Here is a 24907-nt window from a genome sequence, read left to right as displayed (position 1 = left end):
GTTGCAGACTAGTTATTTCTCTGTGCAAATCGACAGTTTGTTCCCTTTATGTATTTTTTTACTGAGGCGTAATTGACATTATTTTAGTTTCAGATGTACAGTGTCATGCTTGAATATTTGTACATATTGCAAAATGATTGCTGCAATAAGGCGAATTAACATCTGTCACCACCACGGTGTTATATGGTCTGCAAGGGGCTGTCCAAACCACTAGGTCCTGGCAGAAACTTCGTTCATCTTCCCCGTGCAAAGGGAAGTGTTCATGATGGAATTTTTAAAAATAATGTTTATGCTCTATGGAACAAATGGAAATTTGACCAGTAGAGGTTCTTGGGGTATAGATAGGTTCAGAAGTATATATATATATATATATTCTTTGTTTATCCATTCATTTATCCATGATTACATTTCATCATCTATCCTGCCTACATAGTTTGAAAAAATTTATCACTAAGATTACCATTTTGGGGAGAATCCAAATGCAAAAATCTGGAGTAGGCAGACAGACAGACACACCCCAGGCCCCGTGTTAGACGTGAGAATGTGGTACAGATGGATCAGAGAGCCTGACACAGCAAATCTATTAACAAACAAAAGTATTCGAGTACTAGTAAGTGCTGTGGGCGAACAAGTAAGCGGTTGGCAGAAAGGGCGGAGGTGGTGGTGCGTGGGCGTCACTGGGGCCGAGCTCCGGTGGTCGGGGCGCTGGTGCTCGCGGCGGGAGGAGCATTGCAGGCGGGGACTGGTTTCCTCCGTGGCGTACGCTTGTGTCGAACGATCATGGGCCTCCGGGACGGACTCTCCTGCAGCTTCAGGGGATGAGGTTCCCGCTCACGAGTCACAGAGAAGGGGCGGGCGTGTGGGATCGGAGGAAAACCTGAAAAGGAGAAAGGAAGGGAGGGCTGTGTTAACACTCCTTCGGAGCATCAGCTGTCCGCGCCAGGCTGAGTCCAGCACGTTGCACTGGGATGAGAAATTGTTCCTGGAGAGCTCGATCTAACCGTGGTGGTGTCAGCTGAATAGCTCTCTTGCTCCGTCATTTATTCGTTAGGGCCGAAGTCCCAGAAGGAGCCGCGTGATCAGCTTGCTGTCTTGCCTACGCAGACACGTCTTTTTTTTTTAGATTTTTTTTTATTTATTTGACAGAGAGACACAGCAAGAGAGGGAACACAAGCAGGGGGAGTGGGAGAGGGAGAAGCAGGCTCCCCACAGAGCAGGGAGCCCGATGCGGGACTCGATCCCAGGACCTTGGGATCATGACCTGAGCCGGAGGCAGACGCTTAACGACTGAGCCACCCAGGCGCCCCCGCAGACACGTCTTTATGGGGTTTATCCGGTGGAAACCAAGGTGCTTGTATAACCTGGACATCTCAGGTCACCTTCTTTTTGGGAACGTAGCCCCAGAGGGTCTTTCTTACTCCCAAAAGAACGAGATTTCCTTGTTCTGATGACACTTGTAGGGCTATGGGTTTTTATGCCTGGGGTTGTAAAGGGGAACCTACGTGTTGAAGTTAGTTCTTAGGCACGTCTTGTTAGCGCCATGCAATGCTTTAGTTAGAATAATCACCATAATTGCTAACATGAGGATTTGGGGAGATTTCGAAGACAGAATCAGCAAAATCTGAGTTTCTGACTTCTTCCTAAAAGCGGGAGAAATGGCCGTGCTGAGCAGACCTCCCTGCAGGGCCACAGGGACCGGCTGGGGAGCAGCTTGGTCCTCAGACAGGACACACACCTCCCAGAGGGCCGCAGCCCCCACCCCGAGACCCTCGGCCCCACCGTGGTGGCTCCCGTTTCTGGCACCTGCTGTGGTTCCGCTGCCCCCAGGTGGGAGACCGTCGTGAACATCCGGGCCCGGCCCCCGGGCACATTTCAGTTTGCAAGCCCTCCACTATGCATCTCCATTCCGCCCGACCATCTGTGTTGCCCGTACTTGGCGTCTGGGGCGACGCAGTGGGGTGTTGTCCTTGTCTGAAGTCCGGTGATATGGGATAGCAGGCCGTCTGCGGACCGCAAGCCCCTTCTCCCACAGACTCTCGCTAGCTCGGGGGGCTTCCTGTGCGAACAAGACCACCATCCCTTTACGCTCTCAGCCTTTCTGCCCAGAACGATGGTGGCCGATAGTGAATGGGGATGATAGGGAAGGATTTACCATCCACAGCGTTGATTGGATGAAGATGTGGGTTGTGAAGCAGATTCCGCACCTGTTCTTGGCACGTCGGATGGCATTCCCTTTTCTGACCGCACCCCGCCCCGCCCGCCCCAGATGAATAACAAATCAATGATGTTTCCCTCTTCAAAATGAATAGCCTACATTTTAGGGGGGAAAAAAGCATGGTAGAAATGGAAATGAGTATTTTTGATTTTGACATTCCAGAGTCTCCGTATTGCATCCACTTCTGGTGGACATCAGCTGAAGTCACGTGTCTCCACGTCTTAAGCTTTTAAAGGAATGCATGTCCAAACATTTGAATAAAACAGAAATATAAAGGAATAGAAATCTTATGTCTTCCATGCAATTGCTCAGTTTCCTCGCCCCTAAAATACGGCTGTCCATTTCTAGGCTATCCATGCAGAATCTCTCTCTCTCTCCCTTTCCATCCTTCCCTTCCCCCTTGCAGGCTGAACAGCTGTGTTTTCCACAAATAGCTGATACTAACACATTTTCTCTCACCTTGATTTTTTGACAATACAGCTTGAGGAACATTTCACATCAGGACACGTGCATCGGCTTTGTCCTAATTACATCCTGGTCCATTATTGTAGGTGCTCCATCCTTAGTACCTGGTCTCTCTGCTGATGAGCATTACCTTTGTTCACTGCTTTCCGTACTATAAAAAAAAAAATCCTGCAACAAATACCCCTGTGCGTAGCTCTCTGATCCCATGTGTGAGCCTGTCTCTAGCACAAACTTCCAGGAGCTGAATTACTAGATCAAAGTGCACTTGAAATGTGTATCGTCATTGCGGTATTGCCCTCCAGAAAGGCGGCACCTTCCACCCAAAACGTGGTCGAATTCGCCAACTTAGTACTTCTAACTGTTCGTCAGTCAGCTGGCTGAGCTGGGACAGGCGAGCTCACTGAGTTTAAGCATGCCTCTAAAAATTATTAGCAACGTTGAACGTCTTTTCATATATTTAAAAATAATTTTCATTCCTTTTTCTTTGAACTGCCTGTTGATGTCCTTGGCCCCAATGTTCTGTTGGTTTAAATTTTAATAGTGGGAGTTTTAATGAATACAATAAATTTAATACATTTCTTTAAAAAGAAATCAGTACATTTCTGTCCCATGTATTACATAAACATCACTCCCCAATTCGATTTAGCTTGATTTATTTTTATGTGTGGAAATATTTTAAAAATTCACATAGATGTATCACCTGGTTTCCTCAGAAGCTTTTATGTTTTATTTTTATTACATTTAAGTTTTTTTTAATTTAATTTTTTTTTAAAGATTTTATTCATTTGAGAGATAGAGCGAGCACAAGCAGAGGGAGTGGGAGAGGGAGAAGCAGGCTCCCTGCAGAGCAGGGAGCCCAATGCAGGGCTCGATCCCAGGACCCTGGGACCATGACCTGAGCCGAAGGCAGATGCTCAACGACTGAGCCCCCCAGGCGGCCCTTAGAGACCACTTTTATCATAAGCTAGTTTCACGTGTGCGTGGCGATATTTACAGGTCTTTTCCACCAAACTGTCTATTCGTACGCAGTGCCAGATCCTCTTTGTAGTTGTGACCTCGTGACAGGTCTCATTGTGTGTGAGGTCCGGGTCCCCCGCCCCCGCTGCTCTCCCTGTGCAGGTTTGTGGGTTATTCTTGCTTGTTTCCTTTTCTTGATAAGCTCCGAAATGAGCTTTCCCTCACACAAAATCTCTCAGCATGTTTACAATGAATTTCCTCATGTTTATATATGAATTCAAGGGTTGGTTGACATTTTTATGATTTTGAGTTCTCTTTTCCAAAAACAGGTTACAAAATTCTTCATTATTCAAGGGTGCTCGTCCATCCCTCGGTATTATTTTATTGTTTTCTTTGTGAGAATTTTGTATGGTTCTCATTCTTTTGCACTTAAATGTCTTCCCTTTGTGGGCTGCATTTACAAAAGAGAACTTTTCTTCCGTTCTGTTTTCGCGTTATCGTTTGAATACAGGGAAGCTGTTTACTTTCACGGGTCACATCTGTATAAACCTCCTTACTCACTTCTTTCCTGGTGGGTAACAGGGCTTCATTGTACCAAATTCTTTCCTTATTTGTAAGGATGTTTCCTTTTTTCATTCTCATTGTGAGGCATACCTCATTTGAAAATAATGGTCGTATTATCTCCTCTTTAAACATTTTTTTACGATGAATAACACAGAGACAACTTCATTAATTTTTCCTTCTCTACGATCTGGCAGACCCTTCGGGCGGTTGATGATTATGCCGTCACCTGGACCACTATGTCCACTTCTGGGAACTAATCACAGAGAGCTAATTGGGGAGCAGATTGGAGCCAGGCGAGGGGCTGAGTGCGTGGGGAGGCGGTGCCCCCCAGGACTATCCCCCAGACCCCACCACGGAACCTGGATAGGAGCAAATACATGAAATAGTTCATGGGGTATTAAGTAGGACGAGCAGAGTAGGACAGGGCGCATCTGCACGAAATCCTGTCTGCTCAAAGTACGAGGGTCGTAAAGAAATCCTGAAGTGGTTACACTTAGTATGTTGGAAGCAGGGCGAGAGCAGAAACACCAGGGGCCGTCTTGGGGAGACTTGGAGTGAGCCTTGCTCCTCAAACCCAGCCGGTGAGGCGATTTCTGAGGAAGCATCGGCCTCTCGTGTCTACAAGTAGGCAAACAATATAATTACCTGACAGGTTATTGTTACAATAGAACAAGGAGGTGTTTGTTAAGAGCCTTACAGGAGGTCAGTGATATTGGTGCTGGTTTCCTCCTCTTTTTAAATCATTTTAAGCTTATTTCTTTCCCTTGCCTGATTGCATCAGGTGTGTCGTCTAAAACAGTATAAAGCAATAGCGGGATAGTGGCCGTTCTTGCCTTTCTTCTGACCCGAAAGGACACGCTTCTTGTGTGGCCCCGTTATGCCTAGAGCGTGTGTTGAATCTATTCAGATTCCTCCTCAGCGAATCCCACAGTCGCTGTGGTGTTGCTCCTCCCTCCGCTCACCGTGTGGAGGGGCAGCGGTTCTTCCGTCCTGATGGCGATTTAACATGTTTATTCTTTTCTTCCCCCCCAGGATTTGAGGTCTTGGCTTCTGCTTCCCATTACTGGCCGCTGGAAAATGTGGATGGGATCCATGAGCTTCAGGACACAACTGGAGGTAGACATGGGTGGTGAGAGACCCCGAGGCCGCAGGAACGGGAGATGCGGGGTCGGGGGCTGTCGGGGGACACGGGCGTGGACACCGTCCACTTTGAAGCCAGGAGATTAGTGGAGATTAGGACACGCTGGGGAGCTTCCCCCTAGTCCCTGTTCACCCAAAGTATTTTATTTACTAGAACCTTGGTGTATTTTTATCATGGAAGGACAGAACTTGTGGTTCAAAATATCATTAACGTGTGTGCCTTCCCCCCAACAACCTTAAAGCAAAAGCAGCTGTTTGAAGCTTGAAGCTGAAGATGGTGGGTCGGTCTGCCTATGAGTCTAGATGTCGTTTTCTAGACAGACCAAACTGGCATCCTCTGCATGCCTACCAAAACGGGGGCCACTTGAGCCGAGTGCCGAAGGGTGTGCAACCAGCACTGCTGTGCATGTTCGTGGGGTCGCCGGTTCCCTCAGCAGGGGTACCTGCCGACCGATCGGCCTCTGCACACGTCACTGGCAGCTCTCTCGAAAAGACCGAACAGCACCCAAGATGCTCCCAAGCTCCCTAAGTCCACGGAAAATACAGCCTCTATGTGACCGAATTCAGACATTTGCCGTAAGGAGAAACCCCAGATGCCCCCGAGCACTTTCTCCCATTCCAGTAAAGAAGCATTCCCAGTACAAGTTTTGAGTGCCTTGGGATGCTTTTACATTTTAATTTTATTTCCTTGTTGCTCTTGAGTAAGTCACATGGCTGTGACCTAGGCAGCAAGGTGATTGCAACCATCCCCGCACAAGCTCACGTCGGGTCTCTCTGTTCTGTGCGCTGGAGTTTCTATAAAACACCCCCACACTGCTGACTACTGGCTTTCCACACCAGCACACTGGCATTTTCCTTACCTAAGGAAATCACCGCCTAAGATTCTAAAATGTTTCCCTTAAAATCTGTAAACCGAGAAGCATTCTGGCTGGACTCTGGGCCACTGGTGTCCTCAGAGTGGGGGCCGCCAGGGAGCAGGGACCTCCGGGAGGCTGGAAGGACCCACCTGTGCAAGACCAGCCCGGGGGCCGTCAACTTGCCCTCCTGCCAGCCTGCGCATGGCGTGGGGCATGGCGGCCACACGGGAGACCCTCCTGGAGCTCTGTGTTTTCTCGGAATGGTCTGCACCACAAGGGTGTAAGCTCCCTGTGGAGGTCATTGCATGACCAGCTCGCGTGAAAATGGACTGCTTCCCACCCCCCCGTTACAATCTCATCTCTCTTCTCAGGGCCTTTATTTTAAAACCTGTGAAAAGAGACCATCCCACCAAGTGGAAACACATTGTCGACATAATTCCTTGTTCAGGACACAGAAACTAACCCTTTAGTAGTTATTTCAAACAGTAGCTCAGATACTTCTGTTCCTCTCCTAACCCCTCGACACGGCTCACCGCTGTGATCAAACCAGGAACGTTGGGTGTCTTGAGCCTCTGCCCCTGTGGGGGGTTCTTGTAAACTCCTGTCATCACCAAGACACAATAGGTCGCGGCTGAATTTTGTTGACCGACACGTTAACTTCCCGAGAACTCAGCGTGTTCATGGGTGTCCCAGAACACGCAAATGGTGATGGTGTCACTGCAGCCCCTGGATCTGTTCTTCATGTGACGATGCCCGGCTGGCTCGTTTCGGTTCCATCTCAGGCTTCTCCAGGGACAGAGAGAGGAGGGTCCGTCGGCACCATTTGCTGCTGGGGACAGTTGAATGGCTTTGGCAGCCATCGGGTGCTCGTGCAGCTGTGTTATTTGTCGCTGAATCCTCTGTCGTTGTGTCCACGTGTCGTGATACCATGCCGTCGCCTCCATGCTGTGTCCCCGGCTCATCAGTTGTGACATCACCACCACGAACCCTCTCGTTAAGGCCATTTTACGGCTGAGCTCAGTTCCATATCTCTCAACCAAGTGTCAGAGGGCACTGGACGCAGCACATCGGAGCCCACGTTTGTGGCGAGAGCCAGCAGCCATCACGCCCTGGCTCTGGGACTGGGGGGCCAGGGCGTCAGCCACAGTGGCGTCCAGCACGTGGGAGGGCAGGGGGTGTTGGGGGGAGGCAAGGTTGGGAGAGAGAATCCAAGATGCTTGCCAGGTGAAAGACCGCTTCTCGGTGCGCGTCAGGTTGAGAGATATGCCGGTTCCATTCGTCGCTCATGTCACTCATTTGTTGTGCTTTTTCTTTTGTCGTCCCACCTAGTGTTGCGAACCCACAACCTCACTGTGCTTCCTTCCCATAACTCTACCTTTGTTCGTACCAATGACTCTGCCTACTCAAATTTCTCTGCAACCGTAGGTGAGCACTTGTATCCTTCCGTTCCGTGTTCGGTCACGTTTGGATCTGCAGTGAATCTAGGGGCCGGTCCGATTTGGTTCTATATCAATTCACTTTGTCTTGGCTAGCGAACAAGTCTATACCCAAGAACGCGGCCCAAGACCCGGGGTGTTGGGGGTATCGGCTTCCAGCTGGGTTTAGAGGTAGCGCCATGACAGCGGTGCATTAGAAGATACATGTAAGCTTCACGTGACCAGGGTCTCCCGAACCAGCTGCTTGCTTTCAGACCGACACATGAGATACTTCCTAAAAATAGAGATTGTTTGGGTATTTTTTTTTAAGATTTTTATTTATTTATTCATGAGAGAGAGAGAGAGGCAGAGGGAGAAGCAGGCTCCCAAGGAGCAGAGAGCCCGATGCGGGACTTGATCCCAGGACCCCGGGATCATGACCTGAGCCGAAGGCAGACGCTTAACCATCTGAGCCACCCAGGCGCCCTGTTTGGGTTTTTAAATGGTGTATATTCTTTGGGGGAGGAAAAGCATACCCTTTGAATGAAAAATTGAAGTTGATTTTAAGATACCTCCCCAAAAATTTGATCTCTTACAAACATTAAAATCAGCGTGTCTTCTGTAGCTGGATATTTTTTCTTTAATTTTTAGAAGCTGCCTTACAAAACACCCAGTAGAGTCAGGGTTAAATTATTATCTTACTTAATAACCTCAGAGCCCGTATGTTTCCTATTTTTCCCATGCAGCTCAAAGCAGAAGGGAGAGGTCTCCCCGAGCAGTGTAGAAAGTGAGTTAGGATAATTCAGGGGTCATGCCGTCAACGGTTTTCAGCACAACACCTAGCCTGGTTGCCCTTCTAGCTGTGAGGTATTTGGCTTCCAAAATTCATTTTTCCAGTCAGACGGTCTTGTTGAGGGGTTTACACAGCCTAGCTCAATCATGCAGCTGTTAATTTTGCAATACATTTAATTTCGTAACATATAGATCCCCCCCACCCCCAGCTAGAAATGAGATAAACAAAAAATAGAGAGTTTAAAATGGTAAGGAAGAACACGGAGGCCCGTTGGGTGGGTTATCCCCTTGACAGAGGCCGTTGGAAAGCCCGCGCTGGGGTCAGGCCCCGAGAGCTCAGCGCCCTGCCATACGTCTCCCCCTGTGTGGCAGCTCAAGGGCAGTGGGCAGGTGCCTCTTCAGCAGAGGAGGTATCTGGGCGACTTTGACCCCAACGAACAATAAATGCTTAATCACACTTGGTTTTTATAGTCTTCACTATCAGTCCTGTAAACCATTTACCCCACACTCACACCATCAGGGACATTTGCCATGGGAATGGGGCCAGACGGAAGGGGGGACGGAGCAGCGAGCACCAACGGGGGCTCATGGCCACTCCGCCTGGAGCTAGCAGGCCCCGCCGGGATTTTCTCCCAGAGTCTGAGCATGGATTCTTGCAGAATTGTAGGTTCCCACGTCTAGGATTAGGGGCTTCCAATGAGAGCTCACAGGGAGAAAGAGTTTATTTAGGTGGTCTTCAAGCTCAAACATGTACCTAAGCATTTCACTTAGAAGATGGGCAGGAGGCGCTGCTGAAGCCTGTGGACGGAGCTGAAGTTCGGGACAGTAGGAGGCTGTCACCTGGGAACCCAGCCCCCGGCCGGTGGAATAATTAGAGTGTCGTTACAGTATGGTACATAGTACATACAAATACAGTAGTAATTGATGACAAAATATTAATACGACCAAGTTATTATTTAATAGTCACATCTTGTTATATGATTTTTAACTAGGACTAAATATTAAATATGAAGCATTAATATTATATAGGATACATAGTATTATAAACATAAATAATACAGTGTGTTGATGTGTAAGTTGTTTATAAGTCTGATGATCGCTGATGCCCGATGTTGTCACTCTTCTTACGTAGACATCGTGGAGGGGAAGGTCAATAAGGGCATTTACCTCAAAGAAGAGAAAGGAGTCACCCTTCTCTACTACGGGAGGTACAAAGCCTCCTGCATCAGCAGCCCAGCACAGTGTGACCCGGATGGTGAGTGGGGCGCCGGCGGGTGGGGGTGCAACCCCGTGGTTGTGCAGAGCCTTTGTGGACACAGGATGGTGGGTGGGAGGGGCGGCAGGGGAGGGGGTGCAGGAGCCTGGGATTCTAACCAGAGATATGTCCTGGACACTGAGAGCTAATACTGTCTTGAGGAGATGTGAGAGCAAACTTTTTAATCTTGTAAAGAAAAACAAAAACCCGCCATAGAAATAGACACGGTGATGTCACATCGGGACTTGGACGGGGCCGTGGCCTCTGTGGGAAGTAAATTGGTGGTGTGGCTCCCACCACGTTATTTCTGACTCTGGGATGTTGACGGTGGCCCTGGGCAGGGCAAGCCTGTGACACTCCTGCTCTGGGCTGGTTTCTTTTATCCCCGGGCCTGGGGGCCGGTGGGGGGCCGCCCCTGCAGCGAGCCATGGGCCCGTGGTGGGAAGTGCGCCCTGGACAAGGCACGTGTAGGCAGCAGAGGAGTTGGCAGGCTCTGCCCTTTTCCCGTCCTCCTGTGAAAAGTGATCTGCTCTCCAGGATCAGAGGTCCAGACAACGGGTATCTGGGCCGCATTTCAAACCTCTGAAAAGTTGTCTGACGTCCAAATCAGCTTCAGGCCTTCAAGTTCCGTTACCCCGGGCAGAATGAGAATATTCATTTTGGGGGAAAAAAGAAAGAGTTTAACGCAAGCCTGTCTGAAAGCAAAGGCCGTTCAGACATCCAATGGCCTTCTCAAAACAACGTTGTGATGAACTTGTCATGCACAATTTTGGGACATATGGACTTCATTCCAAGAAAAACAAAAGCTTAACAAGGCAAAAACATGTCGGTGGGGGGGGATATGTTTTGGGCTTTGCAGAACCCAGAATATTTAGAAATGGTTTTGAGGTCCAAAACCACGGCCAGGTTTACAAACCCAGCGTCTGAGCCATTCTGGAGTTCGGACAGCCCTATAAACACATCAGGCTTGTTTGTTTCTCTAAATGAAAAACAGCCCCGGCTCAGCTGTGGCCACTAGGAGGGCCTGCGGGGCAGGAGGGCTGGGGGGCCCAGGCCTGCGGGGAGCGGCTTCTCTTGGGGGACAGGTTCCCCGCTGCTCTGGCTCCCGGTGGGGGATCTTAGGTCGTTCGGGAGGCAGGCGGCGCGGGTCCCCGGAACTGTGATGATGGGGGCACGTCCGGGACCACCAGCCCTTGCGGGGGCTCCCGTGAAGGAACCACGGGGGTCAGAGCTCTGGGAAGTTTCAGCTGAACTCCGAAACCACAGACTCGGGGCTCTGGGCTGGCTCCCGCCTGTGGCTGTGTTTGGCTTGGCAGGTATGGGGGCTACACAATGTTAACTAGCTGCCAATGTGGAAAAATAGAACTTCCATGTAAATATATGGATTCCCAGTTTCTCTTGAGAAACCACTCCTTCCCTCTGCTGACTCTGGTTGGATAACTGCGTAGCAGCCCCCGTTGTCATGGATACTGTCCCCCAGGCCATCAGGCCCTCCTGCGCCCTTGCCATCAGGGTGCCCGCGGGACACAGAGCATGGTCAGAGCACAGGCTCCGGTCCCAGTTCTCCTGTCTGCGTGACCTCGTGCAACCGCCCCCCTGAGTCCGTGTCTGTCAAACGGGTCAGTGGCAGTCCTTCCTCACGAGGCTGCTGTGGAGCTGGAAGGAGCCACTGGGCTCCTGGCAGGTGCAGCCCGGCTGGGACGGGCCCCCTCGGTGATGGCCCCGCGAGAAGGTTTGCAGCCTCGGCTCCTCTTGCCAGGGCATCCGTCCCAACGAGAACCCCAGCTTGCCTGCTTGGAGAGCAACCCCCCCACCCCAGGGGGACTGACCCACAGTAACGACCCAGCATTATCGATGGCTGACCATGAGACTATCACAGGACCAATCTCATTACACGTATTAGCTCATTCATCCTCAAAAAGAGTGAGACAGACAAGAGCGTGGGGCGGCAGGCAGAGCTGCCAAGTTTGGCTTCATGTCCCCTCCGATAGCGGCTTCTTGTGTGCTGGAGTTGGCTGGAGCCGTCCAAACCATCGTGCGGCCCCTTTCTTTACAGTAGGGCCGGATATAAAATGAAGCCAGGAAGCCTTATATCACCCTTGGCTCCGGGAGATGGGGCTGGCATGAGGCTTCCTGCAGATACCGACGAAGGTTGGACATTTCTCAGTCTGCACCCCTCTGTCTGCATGTCTGCTTCCCGGGGACAGGGAGCCGAGCACGCGTGACATCCGAGCACCACGGTGTGCGCCCCCACGTGTATCCTGCGCTCAGGGCGTGAGCATGCATTTCTGGGTTCCAGATAAACAAGAGTGCAGGCAAAGTCTGCCCAGCGCTTTCCAAATTAACGTCCCTGCAGCGCACCCAGTGTGTGGGACGATTTCAGGTGATGCCGGGTAATTAGAGACATTAATGGCTATGTTTTTATCTGAACACAGATAGCTCATCAGAAATGTGATTTCTGGGCGCCTGGGTGACTCAGTCGTTAAGCGTCTGCCTTCGGCTCAGGGCATGATCCCAGGGTCCTGGGATCGAGCCCCGCCTCGGGGTCCCTGCTTGGCGGGGAGCCTGCTTCTCCCTCTCCCTCTGTCTGCTGCTCTGCCTACTTGGGCTCGCTCACTCTCTGTTAAAAAAAAAAAAAAAATCTTAAAAAAAAAAAAAGTTATTTCCTAGCTACAATTTAGGAAGAGACTTCAGTAAGTCATGAGCTTTAAAAACGGGTGGACTATGAGAACAATGTCGGTAATGATGGGAGGAAAGGGGTGGTCAGGTATGAAGGATTTGGGGACCCTGAGATGTGGGTCTTTCCCGATACATCCATCCCATCCTCCTCCACACGTTTGTCTCTGTTTCTCTAGGGGTTTTTTGGTGGTATTAGTGGACTCAGGCGTATAAGCCATTACTTTTATGATAAAAACTAACATTAAAATGAAGAGCGACCTTCCCCGCTCCCTGTCCACCTGGTCAACTATTTTTATATTTCTTATTTCTAAATTCTCTTGTGGTCCCGATTCATGGTTTTGGCTGATTTTTTGGGGAAAAAAAAAGACATTTTTAGGAGCAGAGTTGAAGTCTGAGTTTTTCAAAAAGGAGTAAACAGCTGAGCAGCTGAGCCGCCGCCCCGTGCGCGCCCTCGGCCAGGCCGCCCACCGCCATTTCCTGCGCCCACGGCCGCTCCTGCTGGACCCGATCTCCATCTGCTCTCCGCCTTCCTGCGTTTCTGTCAGCTCACGGGGGTCCTCCCTCTTGGCAAACGGTGCCTGCTGGGGAAGTTTCTCACGGGTACTGGGTGCAAGCTGGGGAAGCTTTTGAGGATCTTTGAAGGGAAGGAGGCTATTTGGATGCCTGGCCATTCTTGGACGTGAAGCTAAGGAAACACAGTCTGTGTTCCTGAAGGACGAGGTGTCTGTCCTTCATTCCCTACAGGCTGTGAGTGCGCACGTGGGGAAACTCGGCGCAGGGAGGGATCCTTCCTGGAATGTTCTAGCACCTGGTTTCACCCACATGTAGACCTTGAGGGCTCAGCTCAGGTGTTCCTTCCAGACAGGTGAGCCCCTCTGTCTGCGCTCCCGTGGCTCACTGCACGTTCCTCTCCAGCTCGTGCACGGCGGGTGATGGCCTGTTCGTCATCCGTCTTCCCTGCGCGGGGGCAGCTCTGTGAGGCTGGGGACTGTGTCAGTCTTGGTCACCGCGGTATTTTCGGGGATGAAAACTAGCATCATAGATGCTTCCTACGTGTCACTGAGCAGATGCATCTAGTCAGGCTTTCGGATGCTCCAATCCCTTCAGACGCTTCTCCATCGTGTTTGACGGGCTGCTCGCCGCTCCGAAAGCAGAGCTTCGTTCTGTCTTCGTTCTCCTCCGACCTGTAGAAGTTCTCTCTGACCTTGGACCACTTCCACCTGGAGTGACTTCCTCCCATTACGTCTGACGCCAGTTCAATTCTAAATCACGTCGGCTGCTCTCAGAAAAGGCGCTCTTGCTGGTGTACTCACCCGCTTAGCTTTGCTCCCTGGTCCACGGGCCCCCCGTTTTCCGCCCCCGCACAGAACTTCCTCCGCATGTAAACACCGGGACGGCCACCAAAGCCCTGTAGCAGCACCTGCAATTCCTTCCCAGCCTTGAGGTGACTTCTCCCCCCTTGTATGAGGTTACTAAATCCAAGAGGCTGCCAGTAAAATGCTCAGCTAGTTGCAGGATGGAGTTTCAGGAAAGAAATTTCCAGAGGCGTCTGGCGGACGCAGGCCGGGCGTGGATCCAGCCGCCATCTTCCTGGGACGGTCTGGGGTTACGGGGATGTCGGAGTGTGTGGAGCGGATGGTCCTCTGGGGAGTATTCACCCGTACGCTCACGTTACAGATGGGGAAACCGAGGCGCAGAGGCTCGCGAGACCTGCCAGAGCTGCACACTGATTTAGGGCAGTGAGTCTGAGTGTCGTTTATCAACCACGGGCAGCAGGGTCACTTGCAGAGATGGTTGAGAGTCGAAGTTCTCGGGCTCCAGTCCAGGACCTACTGACTCCAAATCTCCATGGACGAGGCCCGGGAGCCCATATTTTTAGGCAGGACCTCCAGGTGATTCTCATGGGCCCTGTCCCCAAATTGGCCATGGCTGACCATCCCACAAATGTACTTTGTTTGGTAGTAGTAGGTGGGTCCTCTTGGTGGTTTTTATATTTTAATGAGCTTTCTAAACTGTTTTTAGCCGAATATCCCAGCTTGGGAAATTTGCAGGAACAGCCTCCCACGGTGCTTTAAATAAATTTTTTAAAATTAATACCCAACTCCTATATGAGACATTTCAGTTAAAAAAACTATACTTTCGACTTCTCTTGAAAAAAAATTAGAAAATCTAGCAGTACTCCCACGCACCGGGTGGCAGGTGGTTGGGGTTGAGGGTTCCCAGGGATAGGTTGTACCGTGCTGACCTCCTGGGTCCCCGACACTCTCTGCTGCCTTCCGGGCTGGTTGGCATGCGCCACCACAGCTCACGCTGTCACTCTCTGAAAGCGGCAGTGATTGGGAGCAGAAGTGACTCCTACCGCGCCAGGTGTGTCGAGAAGAAGTGAGAGAGCCTCTTGTTGGTGCGGAGGCAGAAGCGAGTATTTGATCTGGAAAAGGCTTGCTCTGCGTGTGCTGCATGTTGAAAGCACACAGCCTGAGCGTCCTTTGTGAAGCCACCTGGATTTCCTGCTCATGGATGCTGTCCTCCGGGCCAGATGGGCTTTAGAGTTTACAGGCTCTGTCGTGCACGGTGGAGTCTGAGAGAGACCATCCCGTGTGTCTCTGCTGTCTGTCACTGCATTCCATACATTGCCCATTCTCCTACCATTTCAAGCTCAGATATGCCTGAGGATGGAAATCCTCATCCGTCACGCAGTGTCGGTGGTCCAGATTCTCCACCACTATGACCTTCGGCTCTTCTTCTCTCCATGTTTTGCTCCCGGTGGTGTCATCTCTCTCACTTTCTTTAGCTGTTATTTCTCGTCTTCTAACTACGGACCTGGGAAAAAAAAATAGGATATAGTATTGAAGCTTCACTATCCTCCCGGCCTCGTGGTGCCGAGTCAAAGTCAGATGTTGTGAGGGAGACACTACTCTGGGCCACGGTGTCGATACCTGTTCACTTCCCACCTTAGGAGGAAGACCTCTTGTGTTCATGGACAACCATACGTAGCCATACTCTTTCCTCCTGAGTTGTTCCATGTTTCTGAGGATGAATAAGTAAGTCTTATGAGCCATTCTCTGTGTTTTTTGGCAAGTGGGTCTCCACAGTCTTGAGAATGGACAACAGTAGATCGCTTGAAAATCGTACCAAGGAAGCATCATGCCCAGACAGACACGATTCTGTTGCCACAGTCCTGATGTGGGCAGAAAGGGGGCACGCCAGTGCCTTGAACTCAGCTTACCCGATGCAGACGATCGAGCCAGCGCAGCGGCAAGTTGGGAAGGTGTCTACACCAGAGAAGAGTCCAGGACAGAATCCCTTCCTTTGACTGGTCTGGGTTGAATGATGCAATTATCTACATTTCCGGTCGTGGTGGAATGTTTTTTAAGATCAGTGATTCTTAAGTTTTACTCACTTTAGAACTACTTTTATAATTTTTACTGATATGTGTGTACCGCCTGAACTATTATCGTACTTAGCGTTTTTCTTTAAATTTCACCCACTTGGGTGTAATTGAAAAAGAAACTATGTCCCTCCCACGAATTGAAAACTGGTAATAATTCCCGTAAGTGGGCGACACGTGCGTTACTAACTTCTACTTGGGCATCAGTGCCCACCGAGGGCTCCACATTTGAGACAAGGCATTTCTTTGCTGAGTGGGGATTAGTGAGCGTGACTTACACGCGATGGATTTTCTCCGTGCTGCCGTCAGAAGAGCAGACAACTGAGGAGGAGGCGGCCTCTCGTGCTGTGATTCGCGTCGTGTCGGGGCGTGTCTCCGTGCTAAAATCCTCTTGGAGCAGGTGTCCAGGACCCTAGGGTGTGCAATTACTCTTAAAAATACGGAGGTAGAAAATGTCATTTTCAGCAGCACTAAGCTGAAACATGGGGACAGAGATTACATTTTAGTGTCTTAGGAGATCAGGGTTTGGGACCGGAGGTGGCAAGCTTGCTGGTTGACCGTCCCCTGGTGTCTGGAGCATTCCTTGGGGATCCAGAAAGCCCACATTCGCCAGCCTCACTCTGCTCCCAGCCTGTACTCCATGGAAGCCCTTGGCAGGTGTTACCCTGTCGGAGCCTTGCACGCCTGGATCCTCTCCTGCCCAGTGGCCGCGCTGCGGGAAAACCCACTGAGAACCCGCTAGTTGGGAGGCCCCAGGACAGCCTCCATTCAGTGACAAATGAAGGAACCAGGGCCCCAGTTCTGGGAGGCCTCTCTTCCCCCCAAAACCAGGAGAACGCGCAGCTTGCCGGCCTGGGATGCGCTGTCAAACGGAACCAGCCAGCTCGGACTAAAGACCTTTCGGATCCCGCAAAGGCTCTTCCTCTTTCTAAAAACCTTTCTGTTTAGAGGTGACCATAGATAAACATGGAGCTGTAAAAAGTCACACAGTTCCTGCGTTCCCTTCGCCCATTTTGCTGGTGTGGTTAACGAGGGGCCTTGCAGGTCCCGGATCGTGTGTGGGCCCAGGGTGATCACGGGCGTCCTCCGAGGGCGCAGAAGGGCAGAGTCCAAGAGAGACATGCGCAGGTGGCTTGAATGGGGAGCGAGGGACTTGAGCCAAGGGATGCAGGCGCCTCCAGAAGCGGAAAAGGGAAGGAACACGTTCTCCCCTGGGGCTTCTCGAGGGAAGGAAGGCGGCCCTGCCAACACCTTGAGTGTAGCCCTGTGAGACTCTCGCCTCCAGAACTGGACGAAAGTCAGTGTGTGTTGTCAGGAGCCGGTCAGTTGGGTGGTGATTTGTTGCGGCAGTGGTGGGGATCCGGGGCGGGGCACAGCCTCGGCCTTCCCTCCGAGCCTCCTCACAGTCGGAGGCCCCTGCGCTCCGCTCCTCATTCTCTGCTCTTTCCCCTCCCCTGCACGTGCTGCCACAGACGCAGGTTACTGGGGTTCCTTCAACGCTCCACGGTCCCTCCCTTGTCGGAGAACGCCCCTTCCTTCAGATCTCGCTTCCGCTCTGGGAAGCCGCTCCAGGTCTTCAGGTCAGATGGCCCCCGTGTCCCTTCTTGACACCGAATCCAGGGGTCACTGCAGAGACCCCCGTGTGACTGCGTTCCATGTCTGTCTGTCCCTGGCCCTGCACGGTGGTGAGTACCAGATGCCCAGGGACCCTGTGGGTCTGTGCACCTGTCTGCAGCCCCTTGCTCAGCCACCCATAAACATCTGCGGGATGAATGAAGGAAGGAAGCAGTGAGGGTGCTGCTAGGGACCGAATGTTTGTGTCCCTCTGCTTTCATGGGGTGAAGCTTCTCCCTAACGGGATGGCGCTGGAGGTGGGCCTTTGCAAGTGGCAGGGCTGGGGGAGGCGCTGGGGGCGGGCCCCGGGTGGGACTAATGCCTTCTGCGCGCACGCCAGGGGCCCGGTGAGGGCACAGCCGGGAAGAGGGGCCTCCCCAGGGACTCCAGCTTCCAGAACGGCGAGAAACTGTTGATGCCCCCAGTCTATGTGTTCTGTGGCAGCCCCGGGACGGGTCTTCTCCGAGACCTGAGCTTGGCGCTGAGGTTACGCTGGTGTTACTGGACTTGGATGCCCTCAGTTTCCCACTCCAGAACATTCTTGAGCCTGCCCTTCTGGCTCAGGGTGACTGTCGTGCAGACTTGCTCTCAGCAGGCTGCCAGGGCCTCCAGTGTATGGACAGACGGCTCTCCCTCGTGTCGTGGTCTCACTTGGGCGGCGGCTACCTCCGGCTGGACCCAAGTACCTTTGTAAGTGGGAGAGAATGGAGGGTCTGCTTGTGTCCCCTCCCCTGCGGCGGCCGCTCTGGTATCCTCCCGAACCCTCGACCCAACGTGCTAGTCAGGAAGGAAGGAGGGAGGGAGCCCCGTGCACGTCCTTGTGGGGTCCGCCAGGTCAGTGTCAGCCGAGAGTCATCGTAAGCAATAGAAACTCAACTCAATTAGGCTTAAGCAAAACGGGGGTTTACTGGCTCGTGGAATGAATGGCTCCAGGCAAGACTGGGTTTGGTTAGCTATGCTGTGCAATGCAAAACACCAGCTGGTGTCTCTTTTCCCAGTTCCGTGGGCTGGCTGGGCTCGGGGCCTTGAGCAGCTGCGGTCAGAGAGCAGCCAGGCCCGGGGTCGCCGAAGGCTCCCTCCCTCTCGCTCTGGCCCCCCTGGGCTCACCTGTGTGGCCCGGACTTCTGTGTCAGCTCAGAGCTCCAAGAGGCAGAGCGGAAGCTGCGAGACAGGTGGCAGCTGGGGCTGGGCCAGGGTCACTTCTGCCGTCCGCCCTGGGGCAAGTCAGGCCCAGGGCAGGCGGGGAACTTGGCTCTGAGGGTTGGTGGAGAGTGGCGGGGTCACGTGGCCCGGAAGCACATGGGATGGGAGGCATTGCGGCCCCTTTGAGACACTGTCTGCCTCAGGCTGGTGCAGGTGCTCAAACACCCCGGCAGAAACACACCTCTCTCCGCGCTCAGACTCTGCTGGGGAGGGCACCCCAGGTGTGAGAGCGAGGTCGGTCCTCACCCTGGGCCCCGCGGCGGCGGCTCTGATGGAGCTGGCCCGGGCTGCGTGGTCGGCAACCCCCCAGGCTGGAGGAAACGGGGGTGGGCAGGGGGGCTCGGCTCTCCCAGGGGACACACAGGTGCTGTTCCTGGGGGGGGGGTGCGTGGATGCCACGCCGGCCATGAGGCCTCCAGGTGGCTGTGATCTCTCCACTTACAGCTGCTTGGGTCCACTTTGAACCATGGGCATGCAGGACACGGCGCTGAGCCCCCCTGCCGGGAAGGGCTGCTCCTCTACCTGGGAAGACCCCGGCCCCACCCCTGCCAGTTGCCCTCCCACCCTCCACAGAGACACAGAGAGGACAGCATGTTCACCAGGACCTCCTCGCTTGGCCCGGGGCTTTGCTGTGCATCCTTTTCTTGCTGCAATTCCGAGGATCCCTGTAGTTTCATGCAGCGAGCGCGCGCTCTCCAGAGCACACGTGGTCTCTGGGGAGAGTGGGACAGCGCCGTGATTACAGTGCAGATTCCGCAGCCACCCTGCCCAGTTCCAATCCTGCCTGCTGCCCGCTGCGTGGCCTCTCTGTGCCTCAGTGTCCCCACCTGTAAAATGGGGACACCGATCACACCCGCTTCACAGGGGTGTGAAGGATCTTAGAACAGTCTTTCTTGCTCCTGGGAAGTTCCCATTAAATGCTCGTGATGGTGCTTCTCTTTATCAAGTGTTTTTACATAGTAAGGACATGAATTTCTTGACTGTTAAATGTATCACACGTAGTTTTTTCTTCCTGGATGGCCAGTTGCCCTCTGATGTTGTTACGGTAAACTATTCACGTTGCAGAATTTTGTATTTCTGCGCTTGATTGCATCTGTCTCTTCTTGTGGCATCTGGATGATGTTTTCCTTTTCTTTTTCTGGGTCTTGTTGAGGAAGACCTCTCCTCATTTTATCTTTTTGGGTAGACTCAGATTTAATGCTCAGATGAAGAAAGAAGTGGGGAATCAACTTGTCAATCATCAGAGTTCCTTCTTTTCCCTCCCGCTTGTTTCTTCCCTGTGCTGATGACCCGGGGGCCTGCAGCCGTGCTCCTCGGGGACGCCGGCACGAGAGGCTCCCTGTGAGCTCCTAAGACTCTGGGAAGAAGTGAATGGGTGTTTAGAGATAAAGCTGTCCTGTAGATAGGAGCGCTTATTGTGCAGTTACACGGACGAAAACGAAACGCTCGCCCTACAGGCAGCGTCGTCTGCCTCGCGCCCACCTCACCTAACGCCAAACCCCTGCCTTATTTGTGACAGAAAGACGTTTGGCCAAGAGGGATTGAATAAAAGGAATTTCTAAATGCAGCAAAGTGTTTGGAAAAAATTAACTTCCATGAATCCTCTGGGAATTCGTTTCACAACAAAAATTTCACAATGCATGTGTTTGCTTCCTGGTGAAAAGGGTCGTTCCTGAGCGCGGGGAGGCTCCGTGGGAGGCTCAGTGGGAGGGCCGCGGTTTGTGCTGGACTCTGGTCCCAGGCCGCCAGGCGGGTGGGAGCGGCTGGGCCCCGAGCACGGAGCGGGCTCCGGGAGGGTCCTGGGACCACCGAGGCCTCTGAGCAGCCTTCCATCCCCAGTCCCGTCCTTCGGGGCACTTGGGGGGCTCTCTGCTTTCCTCGGGAGCCCTAAGCACACACCCCTATGAGGTGGAGTTCTACTCTAGCTTCTCAGAGGTTCAGAAAGTCCAGGCCTCTGCCATTATTTTGAGGTTCCTCTTAGATTAAAAGAAATGGAGAAATTCCAGACCAGGATTATAAAATTATGCTTTTCTACGAGCTTCTCATGAGCCAAATTAGGGCTTGGAACCCACAAAAGCATAATGCAGTCTGATTGTCACAAGACATTCGAAGAATTTGTAACAAACGTGTCAGTCCACAGGCGTTACCGTCAAGGTGGCTGGTGACAGGACGCAAGTTTATATGTGATGGCAAATGTCTGCTGATTCAGTGACTCAGGCTGGGTCCATAATCTCATTTGAAGATAAGGCCCAAAGTCTAAGTTTGGTGCCATGTGTATAAGTAAGGCCCGGGGCAAGTGGCCGTCCACCCCTGTCCTCGCGCCCCGAGTCACGGGCCTCTTTGGATCAACTCTGGGCACTGTCCTGTCCCCGCCGGGCCAGACTGGGAGCGGTGGGGCAGCCGGGACGGTTTCCCACACGAAGTCCACGCGGGTCGCTAGCTCAGCACTTACCGTGCGTGTGCACTCTGTCTCTCTCACGCGGACGCACCCACACGCACGCACAGAGTTTACTCATGTGCAGGGAAAGAGTAAATCTCACTGGAGTCAGCCCCGCAGGTAGAGGTGGTCTGCACTCTGGAAGGCAGTGGCGGGCAGCCTAACATGCAGCCGAGCCTCCGGCCAGCTCCGGCCCCCATGTCCCCTCCCCGAGGAGCCCGGCGCCCAGGCCCGCAAGGGGACTGTGGGCTGGGGTCTTCCCTGCCAAGAGCTGGGCCTGCGCTCAGCTGAGACGCAGCGAGCACGGAGCTAGCTGGCTCAGCAGCGTCTGAGCAAAGGCCCTTCAGTCCACACGGTGCAGAACGGGGTGTCTTGAAAGGAAGTCTAGCTGCAGGGCCCCGTGGGCCGCCCTCTGTGCCTCTGTTGGAAATTACTATCCTAAATGTCAAGACCCTTAAAAGCGGGCTTCCCCTTTGACTGGGAATTCCCCACTAGGAACTTAGCCTAAAGGATAGAATATGACTTTTGCCAGAAGATTTAGCTTCCAGTTTTGTCTGGGGAGTAAGAAGTAGAAGGAAACCGTGCCGTCCCGATTTAGAATATAATGCCATGCAGAGACACCATGAGTATTTATGGCTGTCGGAAGTTCGAGATGCAGGAAGTGTTTTTAAGATGTGGTTTATAAGCCAGTATGCAGGAGCTGGTTCCCTTCTTCGTAAAATATGCTTGCAGGGAAGGTTTTAGGAGGAGTTACCGTAAAGACGCTTCTGGACGAAAAGGAGGAGTAAGAATTGGATGGTGTAGGTTACTGATACTTGCGGGCTCTGGGGCTGCAAGGTTTGAGCTTGGATGAAGCTTGATGCTGGTCTGGTGACCTCAGGCAAACTGGCCTCAGGGTCTTCATTTGCATAATGGGGACGATAACCTGGTTTTCATGATGTTGAAGGAGATAATTCGCTCAGAACTCTTGGGAAGGGGTCCAGTACTCTGAGCTTTTGATAAATACGGCTTATTGTTATTGCCTGTGTTTTCTGAATTGAACGTGAGTTGTCTCTAGAATGAGAAAAAAATGGCTTTTCACATGAAAAGTAAGGAGTGGAGAGAACCACCTGCTTCTGAGGGGGCCCCTTCTGCTGTCCGTCAGTCCTCACTCACCCTGTCGCCTTCCTTCCCTCAGGGGTCACGTTTTCCTTCTTCTGGAAGGCACGAGGCGAGCAGTCCAGACCGACCCCTTTTGCTTACGGGGGGCAGGTCATTTCCGACGGCTTCCGAGTCTGCTCCAGGGGCGGCAAGGGCTCGGTGGAGCTGTACACGCGGGAGAACGCCATGACCTGGGAGGCCACCTTCAGTCCGCCAGGTAAGGGCCCGGCCGGGCCTCTGCGCTCCGGGCTTCCCTGGGGACACCTGCCGGAGAGGGCCTGCACTCCCTCCACCCCCGCTGTGAGCCTGCCTCGGGTAGCCTGACACGTGGCCTCAGCTTCCGTGTCCTAGAGGAAGGTGCCGATGGGACGTGCCCTGTGCACGGTCTGGAGCATGAAATTCAGTAGTGCACGCCAGGTGCTTAGCATGGTGCTCACTGTTTCTACTTCTCCCTCCCTTCCCCTCCCATTCCCTCCCGTTCCCTCTCCTCCCCTCCTTCCCCTCCCCTCCCCTCCACCTCTCCTCTACTCCCCCTCATTGTCCCCCTCCTCTCTCCTCCCTCCTCTCCTCCTGCTGCCTCTTTCTTCTTCTCCTGCTCCCTGTCCTTCCCATGCCCCGCCCCCCCACTCCCCCACCCAGTGGTATAGACTTGGCAATATTTAGAATAGGATGCAAAAATTTTCTGGAACAGAGGCTGAAGACAAGGGGAGGAAGGGTGGTCTGGAGGAGAGGACTTGGAGCCGTGGGGAGGGGTGCTCTGGGACAAGTGGGGGCAACATTGGACTGAGTAGACGTTGGAGAGTTTGCAGGTGGGTGTTGTAGGGCCTGCATGGCTCTGGAGATTCCTGCTTTCTCTGTGGCATGAGATCGGGTCATGCACTGGGCACGAGTCAGAGGCCTGGGGCAGGAAGCTGGGGGAGCAGAGGGTCCGAACTGGAAACTGGACAAGGGAGAGAAGAGTTGGGGTGATGCTGAGGGGGAGCCCAGTCCAGGTTGGGGACTAGGAGGGAAGCACGGAGGGGGAGGGGGCAGAATGAAGGCCTCCGGTAGGAAATGATATCTTTGAGATACTTAAGGACAATTCATTTTCTGACCCATTTAAAGAAGAGGCTGCGTGTCTCAGTTGTTAAAAGACAGGGACGACTCTAGAGCCAAACAGGCTGGGTCAAGCCCTTCTCTGTACCATCATGCTACCTGTGTGAGCCGGGAGCCTTACTCACTCACCCCAAGCCTGAATATCCACCTCGCCTCTGCAAGAGGTCTGGGAGAATCTTGCCTGTTTGCTTTCTCTGATCCCAGGCCAGGAAGAATCTCTGCCTCCCCTCCCCCCATACAGAACTGCCTGTACCTTGTTCATGGTGCTTATCATGTTCTACCCAAGGTCAGGTTCTTCTGTAAGAGTCTTATCTCTGTGCTCCTCGGGGCTGACACGTATGGAGCACCTAATAGGTTTCTTCTATTTTCTATTATTCTATTCTTCTTTACCTCATATTTTAAGGTAAAGTCTACTGAACTCTCTTTTTCCACCCAGGGAAATGGGGAGAATTGTAAACATTTCTGCCTGGCAATACATTCTTTGTTCATTGAAGAAATCTGTTATTCTTGCTTTAAGCTCAAAGACAGTAATACTTTGGACCCATTTAGGACCCAAGTGCTCTCCAAAGACTCAAAATTAGAAAGCTGCACAATCCTGAGCAAGAAAGGTCCTGAGTAATTGCTGGGTGATTGGTTGATTTATAGAACTTTATCTTTTTAAAAAATTATTTTTCATCATGGTAAGTGTAGTCTTTAATCCCTATCACCTATTTCACCCAGCCCCCAACCCCTTCCCCTCTAGTAACCTCTAATTTGTTCTCTATAGTTAAGAATCTGTTTCTTGGTTTGTCTCTTTTTGTTTTGTTTCATAAATTCCACATGAGTGAGATCATATGGTAGTTGTCTTTCTCTGACTTATTTCACTTACCATTATATTCTCTAGCTCCATCCATGTCACTGCAAGGGGCAAGATTTCATTTTTTATGACTGAGTAATATTCCATTGTGTGTGTGTGTGTGTGTGTGTGTATCACATCTTCTCTATCCACTCATCTGTCGCTGGACGCCATTTCTGTGATTGGGCTATTGTAGATAATGCTGCTATAGACATCAGGGTGCATGTATCCCTTTGTTTTTTTTTTTAAAGATTTTATTTATTTATTTGAGAGAGAGAGAATGAGAGAGAACACATGAGAGGGGGGAGGGTCAGAGGGAGAAGCAGACTCCCTGCTGAGCAGGGAGCCTGATGCGGGACTCGATCCAGGGACTCCAGGATCATGACCTGAGCTGAAGGCAGTCGCTTAACCAACTGAGCCACCCAGGCGCCCGCATGTATCCCTTTGAATTCATATCTTTGTGTTCTTTGGGTAAATACCTAGTAGTGCAATTGCTGGATTGTAGGGTAGTTCTATTTTTAACTTTTTGTGGAACCTCCATACTGTTCTCCAGAGTGGCTGCACCAGCTTGCATTCCCACCAACAGTGTAAGAGAGTTCTCTTTTCTACACAACCTCGCCAACATCTGTTGTTTCCTGACTTATTAATTTTAACCATTCTGACCAGTGTGAGGTGGTATCTCATTGTGGTTTTGATTTGCATTTCACTGATGATGGGTGATGTTGAGCATCTTCTCAAATGTCTGTTGGCCAACTGGAAGTCTTCTTTGGAGAAATGTCTGTTCATATCTTCTGCCCATTTTTTAAATTGGGTTATTTGTTTTGGGTGTTGAGTTGTATCAGTTCTTTACATACTT

General features: G+C 52.0%; 1 protein-coding gene across 3 annotated transcripts in view; it reads left to right on the top strand.

Annotated features, from left to right (window-relative positions):
- ADGRD1 (adhesion G protein-coupled receptor D1) overlaps positions 1-24907 on the top strand; it is a 129943-nt gene that overhangs the window by 5510 nt on the left and 99526 nt on the right. For 2 of the 3 annotated variants that reach the window (XM_064578188.1, XM_064578186.1), the window contains exons 3-6: positions 5234-5317; positions 7528-7623; positions 9538-9660; positions 22159-22338. In XM_064578188.1, coding sequence (XP_064434258.1) covers positions 5234-5317; positions 7528-7623; positions 9538-9660; positions 22159-22338 — 483 coding nt within the window. The remainder of the gene's footprint in view (positions 1-5233; positions 5318-7527; positions 7624-9537; positions 9661-22158; positions 22339-24907) is intronic. The other variant, XM_064578187.1, reaches the window with a different exon arrangement.

Source organism: Mirounga angustirostris, unplaced genomic scaffold (assembly GCF_029215605.1).
Source record: "Mirounga angustirostris isolate CCGP_5_RB_7025 unplaced genomic scaffold, mMirAng1.0.hap1 SCAF_14, whole genome shotgun sequence".
Lineage (NCBI taxonomy): Eukaryota > Metazoa > Chordata > Mammalia > Carnivora > Phocidae > Mirounga > Mirounga angustirostris.
Note: the sequence above shows the minus strand (reverse complement) of the source record. Positions and strands in the feature narration are given on the sequence as shown.